Below are 17705 nucleotides of genomic sequence, written 5' to 3'. Positions count from 1 at the left end.
TCATGCCAAAGTGGCAAGCTATCCTGGGATACCGGTCAAAGCAGCCTTGGGTCCTACTCTTTCTAAACAAGAACTGCATTCATGCAGTATTTATATAAAATGTTAAATATAGGGCGCCTGGGTGGCTCAGTGGTTAAACGACTGCCTTCGGCTCAGGTCATGATCCTGGAGTCCCTGGATTGAGTCCTCCATTGGGCTCCCTGCTCGACAGGGCGTCTGCTTCTCCCTCTGACCCTCCCCCCTCTCATGTGCTCTCTCTCATTCTCTCTCTCTCAAATAAATAAATAAAATATTTTTTTTAATGTTAAATATAAACAAGGTTGAAATTTTAAAACAATAGAAAGGCAAGTCAGCGGCCCAGCCGCTCCTGGCAGTTACCAGAAAGGAGCTATTGACTAAGAGCCCAGAATTTCCCAGGAAGCCCCTGCTCCCCCACAAACAGGCTGTCACAGACTCGAGCCTTAACTTTTAAAAAAGGTTTATTACTTCAACAGTGAATTATTTTTAAAAGATGATAAACTTCACTTTTCTTGCAGTAGAAAAGAGGCAGAGGCTTACCCCAGAGTGGGAGTCACGGGTCGATGGGTCTCCCACCCGACCGGACCAGACCCCAGACCAATGGGGCTGGGCTTCCGCACCTCTGCCGCCGCGGCACCTAAAAGCTGAGGGCCCTCCTGGTGGGCAGCCTGGGGTGGAGCCTCCCACCACCCCCACCAGGGAGCGGCCGGCTCAGTATACAGGAGGATGTCAGTTTAGGCTGGAGGAAAGGGCCCCAGGCACCCAAGCCTGGTCCCCATGCAGACTTCAGGGAGATCAACGTCTGCTTGGGGAATGAGGAGACTGTCAGAGCGGGCTCGAGATGCATCTGGAGCTCACACTGTTTGCTGAGGCCCATGTGAAGGCGCCTCGCCCCCAGCCCAGATGGACGTACAGGGCCAAAGCTCTGGGTCTGGGCTGGACGGGGCAGCCCCCTGCCCACACGGCTTTGGCACAAGAAGTCTGTGTTCCCCGGCTGGATTTTGGGACAGTAGCCGGTCCCTCAGAGTAAAAGGCCTGTCCTACATGACCGAGCCACCAATCGGGGACTGCAGGATTTCGTGACTGGTGGAGAGGGCGCTGGGGGGGAGGTGGTGTCCGGAGCCCAGGACCCCTGGCTGAACAGGTCTGGCCAGGCTCACTCAAGGGAGGGGACCCAGTGCCCACAGCAGTGCGGGTCACTTGGACAGAAGGTTCCAGACAGTCTTTGTTGATGAAGCTCTCCCTGAGTCTCCTCAGCAGCAGCTCATCCCTGAGTGTGCCTGCACATGCCTGTGGACTCGTGCATGTACACGTGCTGGGGGTGTGCAGTGTGTGGTCACGCATGTGGCAGCTAGGGGGCTCAGACTTCAGGACCGGTGGGTTGTCCGCTGAGAGAGTCCTGAAGAAGCGGGGTGTAGGGGCCGGGGAGCAGGTCTGGCTGAGTGGCCACGCTGGGCTGGCTCGTGGCATCTCCGGGACCCTGTGGAGGAAGACAGGAGCTGGATCACTGAGCCCTGTCAGGGAGCACCGCCCGTGTCCCCAGCCCCGCCCTTGGCCCTGCACCCACTTCCTCCAGCGAGAGACAACCCCCTCACATCAGCAACACCCATTAGCCAAACTCGAGATGAGGAAAAGCTGGAGTGACGTACAGACCCCTGAAATGCAATTACGAGGGCCTCCTCTCTCATTACATGCCATCTTGCCCTGCCCTCACCCCATTTCAGAGGTGGGAAAACCGAGGCCCAAGGGGACTTGCCGAATACAGTGAGAAGGAGCCCAGGCCTTATCTGCAATACTGTGAACACCAAAACTGGAAACCACCTAAATGTCCACCGACAGGAGAATGCATTTTTAAAAGAGTTATCACAAGATGGCACTGAACCTGGACAGCTTTCACAAACCCGGACCTGTGGAGGGGAAAAGCCAGCTGAGGAGTGACCCATGAGAATTGTTTTAATCATCTATTGTTCCTGGATATATTTATACAGACTTGGATGGGGAAAGCCCACACACCAAATTCCTGGCAATGACCTGCCTCTGGGGTAAAAGGTGAAACAGAACAGAATGTTCGAAATTAATGTTGTTGAGTCTGGGTGACAGGGAACAGCAGATGCTGTAATTTACCTACTTTTACTTTTTTTTTTTTTTAAGTTTCTCAACCAAGCTGTTAAAGACAGGATGGATGATAAGGACTGAGGGGCGGGGTGCTCTTCATCCCTCTGAGCCCTCTGCCTTCCTTCCCCTGAAGGTGCCCACTTGCAACCCCAAGGGCTTGCTTCTCCAGATGGTGAAGAGAATCAAAACCCCCACTCTAGGCAGCACAGAGGGAAGGGAAGGGTTGCACTCTGGCCTCAATCCCTCTGAGACAGGTCTAAGGCTTCCAGGATTGAGCCCATTCAAGCCAGGGGCAGAAATGGGGGGGGTGCGGAGAGGCCAGGCCAGAGTGAGACCAGCCCCCCCCTCCCGAACACCACCACAGAGAAGCAGCATGGGACACCTAGGGGTGGCCAGAACCTCAGCAACGTGACCCTAAGAGCCACAACTTAAGAAAGACTTGCTCAGAAGTAAAAAGGGAAACTAGTCCCAGACTGAAAAGACCCCTGGTCTATCCCAAGGAAGACACATGTAACAAATCCCCAAGGAACCAGAACATGAACCAGATTCCTCCACTTCCTGTCCCCCTTCCACTTTTGTTTAGCTGAGGAATGAGGACTTAGAATGGGAGAGAAATTAATGAGAAGGTAGGAAAGGTCCTGGAACATTTCCCTGAAGGGCTTCTGTGTACAGTTGTCCAAGATGTTCACTGCACAAGGGCACCTAGCCAAGGGGGCTGCAAATGGGCCGTCATGTTCCATTTGCCAAACCCTCTGCCCTAGAGCTGGCCCGGTCTGCACAGAGTGGCTGTCTTTCTTATCGACCCAAAAATACTCTTCTGGGGTAGTGCAGGCCCCATTTCCTGCTTTCTCCCAAGCAAGAGAGCCCCTCAAGACTACCCCCCTGCCCAGATGCAAGGCAAGATGTGGGGCCTCCCCCAGGGACCCACACTGAGGCTCCAGCACAGGCTGGAGACCAACATGCAGGGATTCTAGGTCTCCAGGACCACTGGTCACTTCCCAGGTGCCCGCCCCCCAAACCAAAGCCTATAGGACATTACAGGACACTGCATTCCCCAAGCACACATGACTGGGGTAAGGGGCAGCGTCATCTGGTGTGGAGGCTGAGCTGCCTTCCAGAAGGCAGGGCAGTAGAATCTCTATGGCAAAAACTTCCCTAGTAACTTGAAAGTTGGATTCTGTGGGTAAAATAAAGAGGAGACCCCAGTTTTGTTTTGTCTTATTGGGGGGGTGGCATGACGTGCTGGCTGTGTCCCTGGCAGCCCAGGGCTCTGACCTCCCAACCACCACCCCTATCTGTGCTAAAAGGGAATAACGCCCTTCTCTATTCCTGAGGACCCCACCCCTGCTCCCTGAGAATGCCAAGCAAGTTTCCACAGAAGGGAATTGTGGCTAGAAGGGGGCAGAGGTGCCCGTGAAGCCAAACTGAACACAATAAGGGATCCCAGAGGGATTCTGGGGAGACACGGAAGGAAAGAGAGACGAGTCTCCAGCTAGGATACCCTGTTCCCGAGCCCGGGGACTGTGTCCTCAAGGAGGGCATCCCGTGCACGCTCAGCCATGATGCGCTCATACCCCACCCTCCTACTCCCCAGTTGGCAGGAGGAGCCGTCCCCCCCCAGAGCCTGGCTGCGGACACAGCTGTCCCTCCCTCCTCGCAGGGCTGGCAGCTCCCGTGACCACGACTTTGCATTTTCTATTTTATTTCTGCCTCCTGCCCTGGCAATCGAAGAAAAGTGGAGGCAGCCAACTAGCCCCAAAGAGCAGGGCTGCTGCCTCGCCCTCGCTCTGTGGCTCTTGAGAAACCTACTTAAACCCAAGCAGGCTCGGCCCCAGAAGCTTGAGGGGGCGGCACATTTTTGAGAAACCAAGGTAACAGCTATTTATCAGAGGTACGTAGAGCGACTCACCCCTGCCCGACCCCAAACTCCAGGGCCCAGGGCTCCGCCAGCCGCATCCCCAAGCAGGACTTAGGCTCTCCCAGGACCTCAGACCTAACGGAACCCGGCCAAGAAGGTGAACTCCCACAGGCACAAGCCTGCTTCTCCTGAAGGTAGTTGCCAGATAAAATCGGGGCATCCAGTTAAATCTGAATGTCAGGTAAATAACTGAGTTTTCAGTATACGCACGTCCCAGTAACTGCACGGAACACACCTACCCTAAAATTTATTCATTGTTTACCTGACATTCAGCCCTAACTGGGCATCCTTTTGTTGTTGTTTCTTGGGGTCAGGGGGTTGTTGATCTGTGTGTCTTTGCTCTGTCTGGCAAACCTACCCTCAGGCTGAATCCTGGTATTCAGCTGGTGCTCAGCTGATGCTTAAATTCTCTTTTTCTTGGTCAGTCATCCCAGATTTATTGATTTATTTATTTAATTTGGGTTTGCAGGGCTTTTTTGTTTTGGTTTGGTTTGTTTTTTTTAGAGAGAGCACGCATGAGCGGGGATGGGTGATGGAATGGGGGAGGAAAGGGGCAGAGGGAGAGGGAGAGAGAGAATCCTAAGCAGGCCCCATGCCCAGCACGGAGTCTGACATGGGGCTCGATCTCAGGACCCTGAGATCATGACCTGAGCCAAAATCAAGAACTGGACGCTCATCCGACTGAGCCCCCCAGGCACCCTCATCCCAGATTTATTTAGACTCCTGTTTCTCAAACACTGGATCATCTACATCAGAATCCCCTTGGGGGTGTCCATTAAAATACGGATTCCTGGGCTCCATCCATGATTCTACTCCAGAGGGTCCAGAAGGATGTCCAGGGGTCCGCACTTAGAGCCACCTTTCCCAGAGGTGTCTCCTGCACCACAGGTATGAGAAGCAGCTGCCTCGAACCTGAGCCTAGCTTTTCTAAGACAACCTGGCAAGTAAGACCGCAGTCCACACGGCACCATCGCCCTCCGTCTCCTGCCACGCCTGGGGCCAAAGAAACCGCCATTGGCTCCGAATGCCAAAATACACGAGCACGAATTTTCAGTCTGTAGACACTCCAGGTGAAGTTCAGGCTGAAGACATGCGTAAGGTCCCAAGTGTTTCAAGGGACGGGGAGGGGAGGGGGGCGCGCCGCGTTACCTGGTACCCACCTACAGTCTTGCTTCTTGCAGTGCAGTCCCCTTGGGAGCTGATGTCATCAGGGATTCAGAATAGGCCTGAATGGCCTCCTTATCCTTTGAGCCCTTTTTACTACTACTCCAAAATAAATAGCATTTCTCCTAGAAGATAACCAAGCTAATTTATAGTTGATGCTGCAGCCAAAGACAAAAGGTTGACACGCTTCTTCAATTTTTGGAAAGCAAAGAGCAGGGTGGTAAGTCCAACAACCGTTAACACCTGGAGATGTGGAGATCTGGGGAGTGGGTGCCCTTCACCAGACAGAAATGCCTTCGGGAAACACGCTCGGTCCACCAGACGAGCCACGCGGGAAAGGGCCTGCCCACTTGAACGTCTAGGCTTTGGACGGGAAGCAAGGTGGGGAGATGGGCCACCGTGGGCAAGGCACGCCGGGCCAAGCACCAGCGGGCCAAGCAGGTGGCATTTTAAAATGGGCCAGAAACAGACGTTTCTGTTGAAAAGGCTTGCTATTTGAAAGGAATGACTGAAGAAGAAAAATTTCTGGGAAATTAAAATATGTTGAGTTCATCAGCATACGATTTTTTTCTTAAATCAGGACAAATAACACAAAAATATGTGAGGCCTAACCCCTGCTAAGCTCCCCCTGCAAAAAAAAAATATATGTCACGGAATAAATTTCCACCATGTGGCCTCCAGTGCCGCCTGTGGCGGGGGGAGTCTCAGCTGCGTCCTCGGTGGAAACAGGCATCCTTGTTGGGTCTGGGGACCGCACACTGACCTGCGGGTAAGGCCTGGAGGGAAGGGGTCCTAGCCAGCCATTTCACATGGGTTTCCTCACTCTCCTTCCCCCTCCTGCTCCTGATGGACACTCAGGAGAGAGACAGAGGAGACAGAAGATGCGGAGGCTGCCCTGGCCTCCTCCCCTGGGCCAGCCCCTCACCAGGCAGGCCCCAGGATCCCCTGCCTGTGGCGGTGGAAACGCCCAAGGAGGGATCCTCAGGCTGGGAGCCTTGGCTTCTAGTCCCTTCCGCCCTCCCAGCATAAATCAGTCAAAGAACTATAGGGAGTTCCCTTGTGCTCCCTGGAGAGCCAGTCCCACTCAGTCCAGCAGGCTGGTTACACCCATCGATCACCAGGAGCTCAAACACCAGAGTGGTGGAGTGGTGAGAGCTCACGAGCCCTGGCACCCTCTCACCAGGGCAAACCTTTCCCCCTACAGGATGGGGAATTTGGAAGGCAAATCTGGTTAAGGGGCTGAAACTCAAGTTAAGAGCCCGGGAAGGTTTATCGTTGCACCAACAAGCAAGCAAGCAGGCACGCAAGCTGCCCCCAAGAAAGAGGAGAAAGCAGAAGAGCCGTTTGCCGACACTGAAGCAAGAAATCAGGCACCGTGGGGGCCCAAGGGCCCTCCGACATGCCTCGCCCATCCCTGCCTTGGGGCCTTTGTACTGGCCATTCCTTCTCCGGGAGCACTCCTTCTGTGAGTCTGTGCTGAGTGTCTCATCAGCATTCACCTCGAAGCCTAAATCCTACCTCTTCAGAGAAGCCTCTCCTGAGTCTCCATAGGTGTCCCCAACCCTCTTAAATGCTATGATGTCAAGTCCAGGACCACATATGGCTGTTAAGCCTTTAAAATGGGGTGAGTCCGAATCAAGACCTGCTGTAAGTATAAAATACACGCTGGACTTTGAAGACTTAACACGAAAAAATAATGGAAAATACAGTTGTATTTATATTTTTTATATTGATTACATGTTGATGTGGTCATATTTTGGACCCATCTGGGTGAAACAAAATATACGATTAAAATTAATTTTTTTTTTTTTACTTAATGTGGCTATTAGAAAACGTAAATTTAAAATCACACCCACGGCTCACGTATTTCTACTGGACAGCACTAACCTCGTCTGTCATGTTTTCTATCATCTTTATCATCAGCAAAATTACGTTTTCTGTCTACTCGGTTTTCATCCATCTCTCTACCTAGAATGCCACGGTCCCCCAGGGCAGGGCACGTGTCTGTCTTGGTCGCGGCTATCTGCGCTGCGCCTGACAGAGCCTGGCACCCAGCAGGTGCTGACTTGATGAACAAGCCATTCAAGTACCACGTCTCATTACCCAAAGCCCACAGGCAGCCCCCCCCCCCCCAGGGAGGGTCCCCAGGCCACCCAGGATCGGCAGAGGAGTGGCAGTGTGAGAGACAATAGAGATAAGCACGCAGTGACAGCTCCCTGCCCCAGGCAGAGACGCGGGACCGCTGCCCAAGGTGGGCTCCAGGCTGAGGGTGTCCGCGGAGGCGACTGGAGGGACGCCCAGGGGACCCCATGCCCCACCTTCCCCCAGCAGGCAAGCAATGGGCTGTTCAGACCAGGCCTCGCTCTGGCCACCACCTACTTGGCTCCGGATCTGGTGGATGATGGGGATGAGCAGCAGGACGCAGCCCAGCGCGAGGAGGACGTACTGGGCGTAGTGCAACACACTGGGCATCAACACCAGCTGGGTGTAGAAGGTCTGCAGGGGCTCACCTTCCATCGCCCCGCTCTGCGGATGGACAACGACAAACGCATGGGCTGGCGCCACACTCGGCAGGCCTGGGGCTCGGATGCTGCCCCATGCCACATCCCCGTCCTCGCCCCGTCCTCATCTCAAGACCACAGGCCAGAGCTTGTGATGGAGCCTGCGGGGGGAGGCGCATGACGGGACTACATTTCCCAGACTCCCTTGCAGCTGGGCAAGGCCACGTGACCCCATCTGGCCAATGGGATGCGGGCCCAGTATGCTACAACTTCCTGCCTGGCCCATAGACACCTGCCCCGGATTCTCTCCACGTGGGCCCCAGTTCCTGGAACGGGAAGGGTTCTGAGGATCTGGAGGAGGCCGGGCGGGACTACGGGACAGCAGGAGCCTGGGTGTCCCTGAATGACCGCGAGGAGCGGAGCTCCGCCTCCCACAACCCGCCCAGCCTGTGACGTGAGCCGGCTGTCGGTTCGGGTGTTAGCTCTGCGTGATTGAAAACGCCCTGGCCAGAAGGAACCCCGAAACGCCAGGAGGAAAGAACGTCCAAGTGAAAAGCTGACACCCGGAGAAGCAACTTCCCTTCTCTCCGGAGAAGTGGTCAAGTGCGTTTAGGAAATTACACCCTGGGCCAGGGCTGTACAGTTTCGTGCGCCTTCTGCCTTCCTCAGCTCAAGTGATCCTATCGAGGCAGGGGGATCACTGATAGGAGGTGCTTGGGCCTGCGAGGCTCCTCACGGACTGCTCTGCATCCCACATGCCAGCTACCAGCCCGCCCCCCACCCTCCACAAACAGCCCCCCGGCCCCAGAGCCCGCACTGGCTGCTGCCCGGAGTCCCAGACGCGGCGCCCAAGGGCACCAGGAGCAGCGCGAGGCAGCCTCACCTCTTCGAACCACACCAACGGCAGGACCACGGGCTGGATGTTCCCCGTTTGTCTGCAAATAAGCGAGACAAAGCAAGTGAGAAGTTTTTGTCTGGGTGTTTTATGTAAGGCGGCTTTGGACATGTGATCCTAAGCTCCAGGGTCAAGAGGGATTTGATGTTGGCAACAACCGGATTGGTGCAGGCTTGAGTAATGGGTATTTCCTGGTGGGGAGCAACCTGACAATCCGATCATATCTTTTTGAATTAAAAACTCACATCTCCTATAAGGTGGGGGCTGCCAGTGACCTGGCTGATGGTCATCTGTTCCCTTTAGAAACAAAACCCCAGATTTATTCGGGATGGCAATGCACCCGGCTAACTAACAATAGATTCTATGCTCACCTCCTGCTTTCCTTTGGAGAGTCTGGAATCTGGGTCCATGCCAGACAGAGGCTGCCTACGTGACCAGGCCCCCAATAAACATGCTGGCGCTGAATCTCTAACGGGCTTCCCTGGTAGAAAACACTTCACACGTATTGTCACAACTCATTGCTGGAGGAATTAAGGGCATCCTGTGTGCCTCTCTGGGGAGAGGGCTCTGGAAGCTTCTGCCTAGCTCCCCCAGACTTCACCCCATGCACCTTTTCCTTTGCTGACTTTATTTGAATCCTCCCTCTGTAATAAAAGCACAAGTACAACAACGTGCTGGGTCCTGTGAGTCTTCCCACTGAAGCAGGGAACCTAAGAGTGGTCTTCGGGACCCCTTACTAGCTAACTGTGTGACCTCGGGCACGCTACCTACCCTCTCTGTGTCTCCTCTGTAAAGTGGGGGTTACACAGGGACTCCTCATGGGGCTCTACTGCTTTAAATGCAATAACATGAGCGGGCGCCTGGGTGGCTCAGTTGGTTAAGCGACTGCCTTCGGCTCAGGTCATGATCCTGGAGTCCCGGGATCGAGTCCCGCATCGGGCTCCCTGCTCGGCAGGGAGCCTGCTTCTCCCTCTGACCCTCCCCCCTCTCATGTGCTCTCTCTCTCTCATTCTCTCTGTCTCAAATAAATAAATAAAATCTTTTAAATAAATAAATAAATAAATAAATAAATAAATAAATAAATAAATGCAATAACATGAGCAAGGTGCTTGGAGGAACACCCACCATATAGAAAAAGCTCCAGGTCTGTTACTGTTGTCACTGTTAAATCCTAGCAAACAAATGGATGAAAATATTCTGCAGCTATCTGTGGAAGTGGGGGGAGGCTTGGGTCTGCTTAAAGAAGGCACAGCTGGACAGAGAAATGGAACGCACTAGGGGGACAGAACCAAAGTCGGCACAAAAAGCCAAAATCCCTCAATCACCAGTCCTAACAATCTCTCGGGCCACCTGCTAAGAAGAGTATTGTGCAGTGAAACGAATTTACACAGCATTACCTACAGAGGAGAGACACAGAAAACACTAGAGGAATACGATAGAAGGTCCACGTTGGCCTCTTTTATCTGAGTTTGTAAGGACGGATGTAAATTAAATGCAAATAGCATGCAACTCCACTGCCTTTATCTTGTGAGCACGGAAGTTCCCCGGACAAGCCACCAGCCGAAGGGGAGGTCAGACAGCTGCGAAGCCCTGTTCTGAACAGACGGGGACAGAGGCCCAGAGAGGTCAGGGTAGAGGTCTGGGGTCACCACCACGCAGAATCCAACGGTCCAAGTGTACTGCTAGCTTGAGCAGCATTTGCCAAGAATTCAAATTCATTGCCAACAAGTGAAAATTAAGAGAGCCCGTGTTAAAATCCAGATTTTGAAAAATGCATCTGAAAACGCATCCGATGGGGCCACAGCGGGCATGAGCTCCCCGGGGCGGGGCAGGGGCTGGTCCTCGGCCCCCATCCCTACCCAGCCTGCCCAGCTTTGCCTAGTCACCTCCCGCTCCCCCGCCCCCCCCCCCCGTGAAGTGACGTGGGCCCCAGAGCCCGAGGCTGGTGGGCGGCAGGCCGTTTCACCACCCCCAGATCCTCCCAGAGCAAACCCTCTGACAGTCTCACAATGCACAGATAAAAAGCCAGGGTGGGAACGAGGGAGGGAGCATGTTCTTTCCGGCTGAAAGGCATGTTACAAAGCTGAAGAGATGCTGACATTCCTGCAGCCCAGAACTCTTCCTAGGGGAATTTTTTCTTTTTAACGAAACTATTTCAAATATGCTAAGAAAAAAAAAAAAAATGAGAACCCAGCCACTACCCTAACGACTAAATCAGTGCACCCTCTCGCCAAGCTCCATCACGACACCACGTTCTGACAAGAGCTGGTGAGGATGTGGAGGCTGGAACGTTCCCACACCGCTGGCAGGAAGGTCAACGAGGCAGCTGCTGGACAAAACAGTCCGGTGGTCCCTCCAACGCCCAATCGTGGACTGGCTGTCTAAGCCAGCAATTATGCTCCAAGGTATCTACCCCAAAGAAATGAAAGCATGCATCCACACAGAGATCTATGCTGTACATCTAGATTAGATCTATATCTGATCTAGATTAGATGCACTAATCTATGCGTGGTCATGGCGGCATTACTCAAGGATGGCCAAAACCGAGAAAAACCCAAATGTCCATCAATGGATAAATAAAACCTGCCCAGTGCACACAATGGACTACGATTCGGCCCTAAAGAGGAAGAAGCAGTGACATCTGCTAGAGCGTGGGTGAGCCTTGCAAACATGATGCCGAGTGAGAGACGCTGGACACAAAAGGCCACACACACCATGCACGATCCTCTTTATAGGAAGGGTCCAGAACAGGCAAATCCACAGAGACAGCAAATAGATGAGCGGTCACCAGGGGCTGGGGGAGGGGGATGGGGAGTGACTGCTAACAGGGACGCGGTGTCTTTGGGGGTGATGGCTGCATAACTCTGCGAATACGCTACAAATCACCGAATCGTACCTTTTAAAAGGGTGAGTTTTACGGTATGTGAATTACATCTCAATAAGGCCATTATTCAAAACAAACAACAACAAGAAAATCAGGGCTTAAAAAAAATGTCTTCCATAAAGCGAGGAGTCCCACTTTAAAATGCTGTTTGGTACGTTTCTGTGGTCCAATCCTTGCTTGCTGGGATTTAATTTTTTTTTTTTTTTCCAATTTTCTGTCGAGTGGGAAACTGCTCGGATGGAAGAGTCTGGCGAATTTGGGGGACAGATGTTGAGAGACAAAACCAGGATTCCAGGGCAGGGAACAGACTCCACATCCAGTAGGACCGTCTCCCTCCCCAACTGCCGGTCCCTGGGGAGGTCACTGCAGTCCCCCCATCCCCGGGATCCGGGCCCCGGCTCCCAGAGCCACTCACCCGATGCCTTTGATAGCCTTGATATAGAGGCTCAGCTGCAATTTCACGGAGCAGTTCATGGGGATCCCGGTGACCTGGGGAACAAAGCACAGAGACGGGCCTGGGCTTACTGGAGCCCCTGGTCCTGCCCCAGAGGGTGGGCATGGGGGGCTCCCCCTCCACGGGCTCTGAGCCCTTCTGGGCAAACACCACGCGTCCCCAGATACAGTACATTCTGTATTCATCATCCCTTCCCCATCCTCCAAGCTAAACAAAATAGATTTGCATGTGGAAAAAAGTCACTCTCCTCACACTTTTCCTGTCTCAAACCTAATGATAGTTTTCCCTCGTGTTTAATTTTCTTTTTCTCGAGAACTTTTTAATTTCCAAATATGAGGTAGTGACAGGAAACTTCCTTTGTTGCAGAAACCACTTTTTTTTTTTTTTTAAGTAGTAAGTAAGTGGCAGGAGAGGGGACACACGTGCATGACCAAACTCAGGGAGGGAGCTCCAGAAGCGGAAAGGAACCGGGCTTGAGGTCAGGGGGCCACGGCCACTGCCTCTCCACTGAGGCCTGTTTCCTCATCTGCAAAAGGGGCTGGTTCCCCCCATGTCCCGGAGCTTCTGCAGAGCAAAACGAGGCACGCGAGACAGCCATACTCAGGGCCATCAACGCTTGTGTGGTTATCATGTACATCAGTGGTAAAGGGCGTTATCTTCCGTGATAAGCAGGCCTTGTGGGCCCCGGTTGCCCAGAGGGGCAGGGCAAAGGCCGGGCACCTGACATGGGGGAGAGCTTGAACCCGAGAAGCCGGCGGGATGGGAGGGAGTCCACCCATGGGTGGAAAAGTGATAACACAGCGGGCCCGAGGCTGTCCTCCTCAGAGAGGCCTGTGGGCCAGACTGGCCGGTGGCTGGCGTCTGGGAACCTGGATTTCGGGAGGGCCCCCCCTTGACTCCTGAACTGATAAGCAGGGCTCACTGCGCCTGGACTGTTTGTACAAACGTGATTTATGCTGACCACCAGCTTTCCTGCGGGGAGTCTGGAAGTTTGGTAGGTACCAGGCAGAGGGTGCCGGTGTGAGCGGCCGCCAGTAAACACCCAGGGTGCTGAGTCTCTAATGGGCTTCCCTGGGAGATGACACAGCTCATTGCTGGGGGAATTCAGTGTGTCCTGTGTGGCCTCCCTGGGAGAAGGCCCTGTGCCTGGCTCCCCTCGGCTTTACCCCCTGTGCCTCTTCCCTTTGTGGATGGTGCTTTGTGTCCTTTGTAATCCATCCCAGCTGGGATTTCCATCATATGCGGAGCCCTGGGAGTCCTCCTAGCAAATCATCAAACTTGGGGGTGGCCTCAGAGACCCTGACATAACCTGCCACCCCCACCCCTGCTTTCTAGAACAGCCTCTCTAGTCTGGGGTCTCCACCCGGGCCACTTCCTTCCCCAGGAAATTTATTTCCTTCCCTCCTTGGCCCGCTCCTCCAGGGCTGTCAGGCCTCTTCTCCGTGGGCAAAACCCCACCCGTTCCCAGCACCCCACAGAACAAAAACATGGACCTGTGAGCACACTCCTTTTCCCACACCCTTCATGCTTTCAGGGCCGGAAGAGTAGCCACCATGAAAGCAGTCCCCACAGGTATTCTGTTCTTGGGGCTAACGCGGCCCAGGCAGCAAACGGGTCCCAAGCTCTTCCTCCCCAAAAGTACCCGAATCAGCAACCAAAAACCGAAAGGCCACTTCCCTTCCCTGTGTGCCTCCAGCTGACCCGAAACAACAGAAATAGAAGCCAGTTCCTACTGTGGCCACTACAAGACACCTGCTGACATCTGTCTGGTCCCCCAATCTTGGCCACTTGTTCCTCAGCATGGGGGTGGGCAGAGCCGTGCACTCGAATGAAAGTCCCCCATGAGAACAGAGATCATGTCCTTGCCAGATTCCCCAGAAGCAGCAGAGAGAGAGAGAGGCAGTAAAAAAAAACAAACGAGGGGCGCCTGGGTGGCTCAGTCGGTTGAGTGTTGATTTTGGCTCAGGTCATGATCTCAGGGTTGTGGGATCCCCACGCTGGGCACCCTGCTCAGTGGAGAGTCTGCTGGAGATTCTTTCCCTCTGCCCCTCCCACCCTACTCTCTCTCAGATAAATAAACAAATCTTTAATAAATAAATAAATGAACTAAAAAAGAAGAAGGTGGACAACCTGTTAGCTTTAAAACAAAAAACTCTTAAAAACTGGTTAAAATGTTAAGACAACATGGAAAAGCCTTAACACTTCTAGCGATAAAGAATGAACTTAATGTGGAACACACAATATATTAATATTAAATGCTATCAATTTAATTAATCAGTATCAACCTCATTAAAATTAACTAGATCTTAGCCCGTGTTTGAATTCAGCTTTGTTCTTTACTTACTCTCGGTCATTTATCAAGCTCATAACTACTGAGATGCTAGGGTCTCTGGGCTAAATGCTGGAATCCAAGCAACGAACAAGACAGAAGGGACCTTTCCTCTGTGTAGTCAACAATCCCATTTACGAGTTTATCATGTGACCTGTCTGGACCACAGCTTCCCCATCTGTACAATGGGAGTAGCAGTGCTCACCCCCCAGATCATTGTGAGTGTGTACTGAGTTACCGCGTGTGAAAGTATCGAGCTCATGCCGGCACCATAATGAGTGTGCGACCAATATCTGCTGGATGTGAAGTGTGTGAGGTCACCGTCAACTTAACTAGCCTGGGTTTTTAGTGAAAAGAGAGAGGAGGGCATGGTGGAGTGCCAGGGGCCGGTGGGGTCGAGTCAGGAGCTCAGAAAATCTGAGTACACAGAAAAACAATGTGGAACGTCGAAGAGCTCTGAAAAAGGCCTGCGGGCAAGACCATGAGCGTCCACTCAGGCAACAGAAACCCGTAGGATTTTTTAATCAACAGCAAAGGCCACCGAGTCCAAATGGGCACATTTTACAGTGGCAGAGATACGAAAAGATAAGACAACCAGGTGAAGACAGGCCCGCAGGAGGACTACGTGCGTGGGTCTGCCACCTTCTTATTTGCCACCTGCAGACAGAATGTCACAGAGGACAAATTCCCCAGAACCCAATTTATTTGCAAGATATCACAGGCTCTTGTCGGGACCTAAAGATCTTTATGATACATTGGTACAGCCAGAGGGCTCCTCTGGCTAATTTGCAGACTGATAATTCTAATTAATTTACTGTCTTATGGTCCTTTAATAAAGACGATTCCCTTGTAAAGAGATTATGAACTCCTTCAACTATGGAGTCAGGGCAAAGTAGGGAACTCTGATGACTTGCTACTCTAGAAGCTGTCGATGCCAAGGAAAGCCAGGCTTCCTATCACCCCGCCCTGGAATAGCTCAGTGCCTGACAGGGGCAGGAGAGGGGAGCAGAGAGAAGGGGGCCAAGGAGGCACCAATGGGAAATGCCCCACTACCCCCCACAGGTTAACAGGCAGGGACTCACCGGGTGGACGTCCAGGAATAAGGAATGCTCCTCTTGATTGGGGTGAAGGCCAAGCACCGCCTCTGCCAGCACCGGGTCGGCGTTGTAGAAGTGAGGGTGGGAGAGAAACAAGGGCGCATCTAGAAGGCAGGCGGGGGGAGAGGGGGTCGTCAGACAAGGGAGAGCACGGGCACATCCAGAGGCCTGCATCGTGCCAGGCCCAGGGCGATGCACAGATGACGGAGCAGGGCCACAGCCTGCAGAGCACCCAAATGATGACAAGATGCAAACAACAATACCTAGACAGAGAGAATTCCTTCATCCAGTCTGTAAATGTCTACCGAGTGCCCAAGAGACACAAGGCACTGGGAAGGGACAAGCTCTGTGCCGGCAGGAGTGGTCATGTGGGAGCTGCTGATTCGGGTGGGGGAGATCACAGGAAGGAAGGGAAGATGGTTAAACTATGCCAGGCAGGGAAGGCCAGGGAACGGCATTCCAGGTGGAAGGTTTGGCAGAAGCAAAGGCGGGGAGATGGGGAAATGCACAGTGCACGTGGAGCAGACAGTACGTGGAGGCGAATTATGGGAGTTGAGGATACAAAGGTAAGTTGAGGCCAGATCTGAACTTGGGCGGGGGAGGGGCATCTTGATGGCCAAGCCAAGCAGTCCAGACTGTCTTCTGCAGGCAATGCGGCAGCTGTCAGAGATGCTGAGGTGTGCACACCTGCGGCCAGGTCTCCCTATTATCCACGGGAAGGGAGAAGACACACCTGCTTTGCTCCTTCTCTCCCAGCAGCTGCTCTGCAGGATGGATGCCAGTGAGTGTGAACAGGGGCTGACTCAGGCCCCTCTGTGTGAGAAATTCACACCCAGAAACATGAGGCCGAACCTCTCCATCAACTGACCGAGCAAGGCAAATGCCAGCGCATCCTCATGTGCTCAGGACCACGAACAAAAGGCCTGATGGACAATGAGTTAACAAGGAAAAGAATGAGCCTCTCTCAAAAATCCATAAGGATCCAGAACAGGCAAATCCTAGAGACCAAACACCGCACATTGTGCTAGCCAGGGGCTAGGGGACGGGAGATGCTAACAGGGAGTGACTGCTAACAGGTATGGGGTCTCCTTCTGAAAGGATCAGAATGTTCTAGAACTAGACAGAGACGGTGGGTGCACAATATTGTCAATGTACTAAATGCCACTGAACTGTATATTTTTAAATGCTTAAGTCTATGTTATGTGAACTGTACCTCAAAAAAAAAAAAAAAAAGAAAAAAGAAAAATGACAACAAAACACACAAGGTTTCCTTCCCTAAAACCAACAGCACGTCCACCACCTGCCAGGTGACCGGCATCCATGTTATGTACGTCTGGCAGCCTCAAATCTAGATTCTTTCCACTTTTCTTGGCAAAACCAAACACTGGTTTGAAATAAAAGCTGGGATCTCATTGCCTCCTGATTTCATCTTTCCTGGAGTACTTTTACATTGCCTTCATTTTTCTTGACATTGATTTATTCAGCCAAGTACCTCTTCAATTTTGGCATACCTGGGTCCCCCTGCACGATTATATAATGTGCTTCTCTGACCCCAATGCCATTGCTTTATTTAAATAGCTGTATTTTAAAGTGGAGCTTTCTAGCTGAGCTATAACTGGAACACACTTGCCACAACAAGACACTGAATATAGAAATAAATTCAATGGAAACCACAAAAGTTGAACATTCTAACTAGACACCATTGCCCGCACAGAGCTTTGAGTCCCAGACCCGCTCTTTTCGGTTAAAAGGAAACATAGGGGCGCCTGGCTGGCTCAGTCGGTGGAGTGTGCGGCTCTTGATCTTGGTGTTGTAGGTTCAAGCCACACGTTGGGTGTAGAGATTATTTAAAAATAAAAATCTTTTGAGACACCTGGGTGGCTCAGTCGGTTAAGCATCTGCCTTCAGCTCAGGTCATGATCCTGGGGTCCTGGAATCGAGACCCGCATCGGGCTCCCTGCTCAGCGGGGAGCCTGCTTCTCCCTCTTCCCCTCCCCCTGCTTGTGCTCTCTCTCTCTCTCTCTGACAAATAAATAAATAAAATCTTTCAAAAATATAAATAAAAAAATAAAAATCTTTTAAAAAGAAAGATAGATGGGTGCTGGAAAGGTCTCTTAGCATCAACAGAGACTCTTTCCTGGGGTTAACTGGAAGAAGGGCAATGGAATGGGAAAACAGAAACCCTCTCTCCCAAGTCAGTCAGTGTCATTTAAAGCCACCTCCTAGACCTTTGAAGTTACCTTGAGCACCCCCAGGGACAATGTCCTACAATTTGGAAAACCTCCTTTCCCATCCTCCCATTTCTGCTGTGAAAGGAGACTACCAGAGCG

The 17705-nt window shown here is 52.5% G+C and overlaps 1 protein-coding gene across 5 annotated transcripts in view; it reads right to left on the bottom strand.

Moving 5' to 3' along the window:
* Positions 1–461: 461 nt before the first annotated feature.
* The window catches only part of SCARB1 (scavenger receptor class B member 1), a 72717-nt gene continuing 55473 nt past the window's right edge, over positions 462–17705 (bottom strand). For 2 of the 5 annotated variants that reach the window (XM_054510574.2, XM_054510577.2), the window contains 6 exons: positions 15361–15479; positions 11911–11984; positions 8600–8651; positions 7595–7741; positions 5212–5340; positions 462–1498 (listed from right to left, as the gene is read on the bottom strand). In XM_054510574.2, coding sequence (XP_054366549.1) covers positions 5212–5340; positions 7595–7741; positions 8600–8651; positions 11911–11984; positions 15361–15479 — 521 coding nt within the window. In that variant the 3' untranslated portion in view covers positions 462–1498. Of the gene's footprint in view, positions 1499–5211; positions 5374–7594; positions 7742–8599; positions 8652–11910; positions 11985–15360; positions 15480–17705 lie in introns of those variants that run through there. The other 3 variants (XM_054510575.2, XM_045887819.3, XM_054510576.2) reach the window with 2 other exon arrangements.

The sequence above is a fragment of the Mirounga angustirostris genome, unplaced genomic scaffold (assembly GCF_029215605.1).
Source record: "Mirounga angustirostris isolate CCGP_5_RB_7025 unplaced genomic scaffold, mMirAng1.0.hap1 SCAF_14, whole genome shotgun sequence".
NCBI classification, from domain to species: domain Eukaryota; kingdom Metazoa; phylum Chordata; class Mammalia; order Carnivora; family Phocidae; genus Mirounga; species Mirounga angustirostris.
Note: the sequence above shows the minus strand (reverse complement) of the source record. Positions and strands in the feature narration are given on the sequence as shown.